The 9,792-nt window shown below is 55.4% G+C and overlaps 1 protein-coding gene across 1 annotated transcript in view; it reads right to left on the bottom strand.

Moving 5' to 3' along the window:
- HCN4 (hyperpolarization activated cyclic nucleotide gated potassium channel 4) overlaps window positions 1–4,738 on the bottom strand; it is a 46,830-nt gene extending 42,092 nt beyond the window's left edge. The window contains exon 1 of the mRNA XM_003784486.2: window positions 2,985–4,738. Within this exon, the coding sequence (XP_003784534.1) occupies window positions 2,985–3,769 (785 nt within the window). The 5' untranslated portion in view covers window positions 3,770–4,738. The remainder of the gene's footprint in view (window positions 1–2,984) is intronic.
- Between the last annotated feature and the right edge of the window lie 5,054 nt (window positions 4,739–9,792).

The raw sequence follows: 9,792 nt of genomic DNA on the forward strand, positions 1-9,792 counted from the left end.
TTTTTTCTTTTTTTTTTTTTTTTTTTTTTTTTTTTTTTTGTTCTAGGTTCTCTAGGACATGGTTGTAGAAGGAAAGGCATGCCCAGGACCCAAGAGCCCAATTAGTCTTGGGCAGGAGCCCAGGAAGCAACCCCCCAAGGGGCTGCCATGTCCTGACCATAAATGCGAGTTTCAAAAGGCATTGGGGAGTTAGAGGGGAGGGGAGCCCAGACAGGCTATGCAGCCTGGAGAAGCAAATGGGGCTGGTCAGGGCACAGTATCTGGGAAAGGGACAGCTCAGAAAAGCCTGTCATTAGCCATTTACCAGGTTATGCTAGTCCCTCAGAGCGCAGCCCACTCCAGACCTGGAAAAGGCACCCAGCCTCTCTCCCCAGGAACAGGAGATGCCGGAAGCAGCCTGTCACAGCCAGCCCTGAACTCCAAACCACAAACTCAATCTATCACGGTTTGCTGGCAATTTTTTATTAAACCAATTCTGCTGGATCAATGCTTCCTGCCCGTCAAAATGATGAATAAATCCTCAACTGGCCTGAGCAATGCATGCAGAAGCTCTTGTGAAGCCTAAGGTGGGCAGCAGGGATTGGCTCTGTATAGAAGCCCAAGGCCAATGGCTGAAACTCTGGGGAAACAGGCTTGGGGGTGCTAGAGAAGGTAGGAGCTAGGTAGGGTTGAGTGCTGAGTTTTCTAAGCTTAGGAGACTTAGCTGGGCCTTTGTCTCTTTGACCTTCTGAAGATAAGACTAGCTGTTTCCACCCAGAGGCAGCAGAGGCATGATCACTGTCCCTCCAAATGCTCTCTTGAATTTCTTTCCTTACAACCCACCCAGCTCCAGACAGATCAAGGCTGTCCAAAGAAGATGTAGGCTTGCAGCCACCAGTCCCTGGTGCTTATTGCACAAATCCAAAGCCTGGACTGCCCCTTTCTGGTAACCCATTTTACAAATCTGCTGCATCCCCCTCTCCCTGTCCTCACCACCCTCCCCTGCCTCCGGATCCCAGGCAGCCTGCAGTTAGAGAATGCAGCAGGAGGCTGCAGACAGACAGACCAGGAGGGACAGAATGAAGCCCAGGAAGGTGGATAGGATCCCATTTAATGAAGTCAACCCAGTTCCAACTCTTCACTATCCAAGTAAGGGAGCCTAGGAGGGTAGGACCAGTGTCCAGAAGGTCCTCAATCACTGCTTGTTGGTGGAAGCTAGGCATGCCTGGGGTTGGCCCTTTATAGCCCCGCCCCCTGCACTCCAGGCAACAGCCTGGTGATGAGACCCCTGAACAGAGGCCTTCTGACAATAGATAGCAGAGAGCTGAGCAAGGGAGAGCAGGGCCCTTTAATAGTCTCAAGTGCTTAGTACTGGGATAGCTTATCTGTCACCACCACTGAGGCATTCAAAGAGAGGAGAAGCCTAGGACACCCATCTCCAGGGGAAAGGAGAAACATGGCCCATTCCTCCCTAGTTCAGCCTGGGATCCTCAGGCCCCAGTACTGGCCAGAGGGGAGTCTACTTTTTAAGAACCGGCACTGGGATCCAGCAATGGTTCCTCATGGAAGGGTCCCACGTGTGCTCACACAATTTGAGGACTATGGCTCAGTTTAGCCTGCCCTCTGGTTTCCTTTATCCTCTGGGAAGGGGAATCCTAGATATTAGGGTTAGGAAGAGTAGCCTCTCAAAAGAAAAATGGGGGGACCTTTGTTCACCACCTATTTTAAGCCATGGAGTGTTGTCTGACTGGTCCTTCCCAGCATGAAAAATCTCTCTCATTGGATGGAAAACGACTTTGCTCTCATTACAAACCCAGCTTCCCTGGAGTTTGCAAAGAGGGCCCTGAGTTGGCAAAATGCTCATTTATATAGGCAGGCAAGCAGAGTAAGCAAGGGAGGGAGATAAATCAGGGGCAGGGAGAAAGAGAGAGCGAGAGAATGAGAGAATTAAAGCCAGCTCAAAAAGATGAATGCTTCCCAGACCTTCGTTTCAACCGTATGTGTCAGAAAAGTCCAGAGGGGCACTGGGGGACCTCAGGACCTTGACTGAAGAAAGGGCATCCCTGATTCCAGCCCCAGAGGTAACCAACAATCCCTCTTTTGCACAGATTTGCCCACAAGCCCCCAGTGGTATCTACTGTTCAGTGACATCTGACTCAGGTGGTAGAGGAGGAGGGGGCAGGATCCCTCTCCCTAACTGGCAGTCACATCTTTTGTTTGGGACCTACAACTGACCCATGAGAGACCTATCAGCTGCTGGAGTATGGGTTTCTGGCATGGGGATGGGGCACTGCACAAGCTGGGGTCACAGGGACATCTGAAATTAGTCACAACACCAGGCATCTTCACTGACCACTATGAGCAAGGTCATGCTGCCCTGCTGGTCTGGATGCCATCTGCCCAGGGTGCCTGCTCAGAATGAGGCGCTTGGTCCAGGGTTAAGGTGGTTGCAAAGGGCTTTCATCTTAGGCCTGAGGCCCCAGTGACCTCAGTCCTTCAGGGGCCTGGCTGCTGCAGCTTGCCAGGGCACCAAAAGCCAGATAATGCCTGCGGTCAGCACCCAAGGAGCTGGCCTGACTGCTAAAGCGGTCTGTCTCCCTTCATGGCCCTGCTCTCTCTGAAGCCAGAACGACCTGGAGCTGCCTCTAGGATGGCCACCCTGACTCTGCAGCCTTGAAGGGGGAGGTGGAATGTGTGACTTAAGGTGGCAGAGCCCTATCCTGGCTGCGGTTAGGGCTAGGCCAGGCTCAAAGCACCTTTCAGCCTGTCTCCAAGGTGGCCCAGACCCAGGAAGACCAGCGTTTAAACAGAGGAAAGTTCACAGGTCGGTGGCGAGAGGAGAGCTGGGGGTGTCTCAGAGTCTAGAGGATCCCCACTTCTCTAGGAGCTCCCAGCGCCAGGAAGGAAAGTTAACTCCGGTTGGGAGGCAGGGCTGGGAGAGGAAGCGTGCCTGCAACCGACCAACCGCGCAGAGCACTCACGGGATCATCGCCTGCGCCCCTTACCTGAAGTCGCTGTAGGGGTGGATAATCCAAAACCCAGCCGATTTAACCCTCTCCTGCTCGCGCTCCACAGCTTTCTGGCTGCCGAACATCCTCAGGGAGAATTTGTTGACCCCAGGTTGGAGCATGGCCCCGAACTGGCGTTGCATAAAGCCGGCCTGGCCCAGGCGCACCTCGGCCTCGGGGAGGATCTGGTCACCGGCGGCCGCGCCTCCCTCCACTTTGATAGCGGTGTCCGCGGAGGGCTGCTCGCAGGAGGCGGAGGCCGGCTGCGGCGGCTGCTGGGGAGGCGGCGGCGAGGCTGCGGGCTGCGCTGAAGCGCCGGGGCGTTCGGAATCGACCGCCAGGCCTGGGGGCGTCCTGTCCTCGGCGGGGGACGCGTCGCCCTCGGCTATGAGCCGCCGCTCCTCCGCGGAGTCATGCAGGTGCCCGTGACTGCTGCCACTTCCCGCACCACCGCCGCCGCCTCCCCGGCTGCCCAGCGAGGCCAGGCTCCCGCGGAAGCGCCTGCAGTCGCCGTTTGTGCTGGACTTGGCCGCGCCGCGGGCCGGTCCCTCGCTGTCCGCCGCCCCGAGGGCCGCGCCCCGGGTCTCCGTGCTGCCCGCCGCCACTGAGGGCGAGGGTGAGGGCAGTGGCCGCAGCCGGATGCTCCTGCGGCTGGGGTCTTGGCGGCCCCCGGCCCCATCCTCCTCGGCGTCCTCTTCCTCGTCCATGATCCACGCCTTGGCCCCCACCTGCTGCGGGAGGCTATAGAGCCGCTTGCGCATGGACGGCGGCAGCTTGTCCATGGCGCCAGGGACCCGGGCCGGGCCAGGAACAGGGGCGCGGCGCCGCGCACCCGCTCCAGGTCCGCCCGCTGGTCAGTCCGCCCGTGGGGGCGAGTCCTTCGCAGCCGGCGTGGGGCCGGCTCAGTTGCCCATGCTTAGGCAGCCTGCGCGCTGCGGGGAGGCTCCCAGTCCGGCTCTGGGTCCCCGGGCTCGCAGCGCTGCGCCTCCTCCCGGCCCGGGCTGGGCGCGGGGACCCCGCACTCCCTCCCTCCCGCGTTCAGGGGCGCGGCGCGCGGCCCGGCTCCAGGCGCCCCGCCCCCGCGGGGAACAATGGGCTCCGGCAGAAGCGGCGCTGCGGCCGCAGCGGTCGGCGAACTGCTCCGGAGCGCAGATCGCACGGCCCGCGGGTCTCCCGGGCGTGCGTCCCGCGGGCAGGCGGGCTGTCCGTCGGTCTCGCTGCCTCGGCTTTGTGACCCGCCACCCGCGAGCTCGCCTGGCCCCCACTGGCCGACCCCGGCCGGCCGGTCTCGGGGCTCCCGCTGCAGCCGAACGGAGCCCAGAGGCCCGCCGGGCTTACATCAGCGGCCGCCTCCCCCGGAGAGCCCTCCGGCAGCGCTCCGGCTCCCGCGCCCCGGAATATTCATGAAGCCGCCGCAGCTCGCGAGTTGCCATAGGAGCGGCTCCCGCAGCCGGGCCTGCCTACCTGGGCTTCTTAAAGGGGCAGTGGCTCGCGGGCCGGGGGGGCCGAGAGGTGGATGGGGGCGGGTCCGGCGCGGGGCGAGAGTTGGACCCTTGTCGGACTGTAGGGGCCAGGGTGAGAAGCGTCCTTAATCCTGCGCCCTCGAATCTCTTTCTCTGGCTAAAGGCTGGAAGCGCGCCTCAAGTCTGGGGTTCTGGCTTTGGCTGTGAATTCCCCATCCGAAGACTGGAGGGGTGGGGTTTCCCAATCTCTCCCCAGAGCTCCGGGCTCGCCTTTCCATGACGAGTTTGCTCCTTGGCCGGGTCTCCGACCCTCCGTGGAGGGAGGCGTGCGGGTGGTCTGGATTCGGAGCCACTGCCTTCCTGCAACCAGCATGGAGAGGGGGTTTCCGGGAAATGCGCTGCGTCGGGGCGGCTCCCAGGGTTTTCCCGTGACATGGGCGAGGGGCGAATCCCGCGCCAGTCTTTCCACTGTAAAGCCTTGCGGGGCCGGGCGAGGAGGGCGTGAGGGAAACTCCAGGAGGCAAGCACAGGGCGTACGGGTGGGACCCGGCCCTTTGAGGTAAGACTTCGAGGAAATGCGCCTGCTGCAGCCACGGACACGGGACCCGAACGCCAGATCCCGGCACGCGCCTGTCCTAGGCTGGTTCTGAGACAGATTTCTGAGACCGGCTGGCTGCAGTGGGGAGCAGGTGGGCCTACTACTCTGGCGACCTGGAATTCTGGGGCTGGCTTTGGATCCCCTTTTTCCCGGTGTTCCCAAACTGTGACACCTGCTATGTGGACTAGTCTAGGGGAGTTCCTCCTCCATACAGACCCCCGCCCCTTCCTCCACCCCCTAGAAGCCCCCACTGCGTCCCCCTGGATCCAGATGTGTGTCCCCTCTTCCCGTGTACAATGTCGAGGCTTATGGACAAATCCCACTAGCTCAGCCTGAGCTCTGCTCCTCTCCAACACCCTAAGACAGTCTGACACCCCAGCTTAGCTGAGAAATGGGAGGAGGGGAGATAGATTGGGCATTAGAGAGAAAGCGTTGTCCAGGGAAAGTTGGACACTGAATTAATGTTGAAATGAATTCTCAGCAAAAAGGTCCCCTGGTTCTGCCCATCTCTCTGAGAAAGAAAGAATAGGAAAGTATTCTTCAAATGATTTTTCTGCTCTCATTCTTAGCCCTCTTGTGACCACCTCCTCCCCCAACCTCCATGCAGAACAGGTATGTTAGGGGCGTGGGCAGCCTGGCAGAGGCTGTTCTGCTCTACCCACTGGACCACCGGACCTCCCTTGCCCTCCCTAGGGTGATGACATCACATGTAGCTGGCATTTCTACTTTTGAGCAGCTCTGAGCTGACAGTTCTCTGCACAGATGCTGAGAGGCCTAATCCCTGAATGTCCTTGGGTCTCCTTGAGAAGGAGTATTCTTAACAGGCTGTGAGCCTTGCCTTCCCTGGTGTTCCAGCCTCACAGGGGGAAGACCTCCATGTAACTCACTCTTTGGCTTCTGTGTCTAGCTGGAAGTTAGTCTGCTCTAACCCAGCTCAGGAAGTCAGCCACACAGGCTTCCCATTGACCTGAACCTTAGACACGTCCCCACATTTGGTTCCTATGGCCCATTAGCTCCCATGAACCCTAGCACAGGTTACACAGTGCAGGCTACGTCCCCTTCTGGACTGAGGTCCTGGAGGGTAGAGCAGGTACGACACATCTAGGGACCTCTCCACCAACACCAGGGTGAACAGAAAGCAGATCAACAAACATCAGCTCTACTGATGAGTAAGGGACCCAGAAAGTTAGCTAATGGCATTGAAAGGGATCCTTAGAGAAGATGGAAGAGTTGACTGAATTTTGCTTCCTGGGAGACTGCTGCCACAGGATGGCCAAGGCTTAGGGCCTCCCCCATAGCAACTCATTTACCCCAATTTTGTTAGCAGCACTCGTTCACAACCATCTATGACCAACTCTGGGTACAGAAATGACCATTAGATAAGTCAGGCCCATGGTAAACCCTAATGAGGTCTGTTCTCACCTGCATGAAAGCCCTAGTGGAAGACACCTGTGGTGTGCCAGCAGCCTGGGAGACAGAGAGCCCTAGGTGCTGTCCTTGGTGGATTCCAAGTTATAAGGAAGCTAGACTCATGCTCAGGAATAGAGGAGAAAACTCAACTCAGGAAGGAAATGTGTACTAAATCATGCCCAATTATGAGAAACTGGAAAGGGAGTTCTCTCTGAACTTGAAGTATCGGGGTAGGGTTTCTTGGACGAGGGGGGCCAGATTTGGTGAGAGACATGTATTCAACATTTTATAGCTCATTTGTTAAAACCACATGAAATTATGATTGGACATAATGTCCCCTTCTGGACTGAGGTCCCTGAGATCAGCTCATCTCAGAGACCTCTGTACCAACACGAGGGTGGACAGAGAGCACATCAATAAATATTAGCTCTACTAATGAGTAAAGGACACTGGAAGTTACATAATGGCATTGGGCCCATTGTGTTCAAATTTTGGCAATTTCACATAGCTCAAACTACCATTTTTACTCCCATTTTCAGGCAAGAGACCAAAGGCACCGAGAGGTTAAGTGACTTGCCAAATGTCCCAGACCAAGAAAATGGAACTTCAACCAAGGGATCCATAGGTCATGCTCTGTAGGTGGGGTGGGGTGGGATGGGAAGCACAAGTGCAGGAAGGAGAAGTAGAAAGAAGGTGAGGAATGGAGGGGGAGTATCCCCCCACACTCACACACAGTCTACAGTCTCCCCATTGTCAAGCCCTCTCTTTCCAGCACTGCATAGAAGTCCCTGGGTCTGCTGTGATTCCTCTGATAACACAGTATTCAGGACCTGGGGACCCCATCAAGGGGGAAATCCCTGCCTCAGGGCTGGCATAGGGAGAATACCTGCTGCTGTCAGCACCCATGGGGGTCTGGGGGCGTCAGGGAGACAGATGGGCTGCCTGCAGGTCTGCAGGGGGCTTGAGTATTCCTGAAATGCAAACCTAGAAAACATCTGAATCTAAGAGAGAAGGGGACTGGGCAGACTCCCTTCTCTGGAAGGGACACTGAATATCAGTGAAATACAGAAGAGCTGCTGGGGTGGAGTGCAGAAAGTAGCTGATGGTGTATATCGACCTCAGACCTTATTTGGTGAGGACTTGGGTGGGCAGAGGGGTGTGAGAAAGTCTGGAGCTTACTTGCTTAGGAGCCAAAGGCTTTGTTTTTGCTTGAAGCAGCAGCTGTGGGGTAGGGCAGTGGCTCCCACACCCTGTAATACCAAAGTTTTGGCCAGTTCTGCTTGAAATAGAGAGAGAGAACAATGTAGGATATTTTAGGGTAAGTTTGCCAACTGTCCTTTCTTAGAAGGCTGTCTATTCTAAGGTTAGATCCTTGCCACATTCCCTGTGTTAAAATGCCCTTTTATGAAATGGTGGTGCTGGGAGCTGATATTTTTTTATGTCCTTGGCTAACTAAAAACTTGGCATAGGGTTCCGTGTTTGTTCCCAAAAATCATTTTTGAAATGTTATTGGTCTATGAATTCCAAAAGTCTGGGAACCCCTGCTGTAAACAATAGTGCATGAGACTAGAGGACAAAAGCTGTAGAATTAAATACTTCCTTCCATTTATTGCCTGTGTCTGCCTCAGTCTTCTTCATGTGTAAAATGGGTTCAATGATATATACTTCAAAAGTTATTGCAAAGACTAAATGAGAAAATGAATGCACCTAGCATAGTATCTCATTTGTAGTAAGTTCTCCGTAAATTCTGAATGATGAAATGATTGAATGAACCGGTGTTACCCAATGGAGGGGGAGATACTTGGCCTTTGAAATCTGATTTAGCTCATATATTCATCTTAAAAATTGCTGTTGGATGAAAGAGATTACTTCCTTTGAGTTCTTCATCCTTCATAAGCCCTAGCTGGGTCTCCAGAAAGCAGACTTCTTTCTTCTCTCTAGAACAGGCACTTGCCTTGGTCCTAAGCTCTATAGGCAGCTGTAAATGGGATCAGAGGCAACTCATAGGATCAAGGTCGTATCCTTGACTCTATGCTCAAGACCCTCTGAGAAGCCAGAGGAGGATGGTATCTATAGACAGTTGCAGTGTCATCTTTTTGTGTAGTGTAGATATAGTCTTTCCCAGAGTCCCTTCTGCTCTGCTCCAAGCAGGTCAGCTCTTGGCAGGGCTGGGCAGGGATACACAGCACACATCCTGCTGGAAGTCCTGACCTGAGACAAGCCTTTCAGGAAAGAATACCGGAATCAGCAACATTCCCTCAGGTTTCCTGTTCCAAGCCTTCCTGATGAAAAGCCTGGAATGGGGAAGGGGCATATAGGGACACTCAGACTGGATATAGATGTTTGGGGAAACAAATCAGCTGCCCAGTCTTCACCAAGCCCTTGAGTGCCCGACCCCATGGACAGCCACACGTGATGGGGGCCAAGGAAGCAGAGAGATGATCTCACTTGGGCTGTTTCGATCTAGTTGAAGCAGCAAGGATCATCGCAGAGGTTTATAATCCAGGGTGGAGTAAGTGGTTCAGAAACCCAGAGCAGTGATTCTTCTGAATATAGTCAAGGTGGGCTTCCTGGAGGAAGTGGAAAGGGAATTGGGTTTTCTAGGCAGTGATATTCTGTGTGTACATATGTTTGTTGTGTGTGTCCCCGCACACAGTTATTAGGGGGAAAATAGTGAGTGGAGTAGATTGGCAGTGGGGGAGGGAGGCACGGTGGTAAGGGCCTGCTGCATTCTCACAGTGGGATCAACAAGGACAGAGCTAGGGGCAGGTGTCCAACTTACAGGGTCACTGCACTATTGCCCTAAACTGGCCCTGAGTGAAATCCTGCTGTATCCATGGAAGAATTATATCAGATCCTTCTGTCCCTCTCCTCCCAGCAGCCTCACCCCTGGAGTCTGGCTATGAAAAAACCCTGGAAGCCCGCATACCCACCTCCCTAAGGCCTCAGCAAACAAGAAAGCCCCTACAGGCTCAGCTTCCTATTGGGCTTGCCATCTGCTTCCTTTCCAGTTCTGCCTGGTCCCTTTAGGCTCCAGGGGCATGAGCTATTGTACTGCCCTCTTCTCCAGCCCCTGCCTCTGCACAGGACCCCATCTGTGAGTACCAGGACACAGTGGCACCCAGAGCCCTTTCATCTCCCGGCCAGTTCTGGCTTCACTGTCCTTGATCCCCCCCCATCCTGCACACCAGGCTGTTCCCTGGGGACTCTGCCAGGGCACCGGCTGGGACCTCATGCCCCCCCCCATCCTGGGGAGGCTGGAGAAAGATGTGCTGACAGCTCAGCCAGGCCTGGACTGTGTCTCTGTGTCCTGCTGGGGCTCCAGGAGGTCTGG

The sequence above is a fragment of the Otolemur garnettii genome, unplaced genomic scaffold (genome assembly GCF_000181295.1).
Source record: "Otolemur garnettii isolate 467f Iridium unplaced genomic scaffold, OtoGar3 scaffold00011, whole genome shotgun sequence".
Taxonomy (NCBI): Eukaryota; Metazoa; Chordata; class Mammalia; order Primates; family Galagidae; genus Otolemur; species Otolemur garnettii.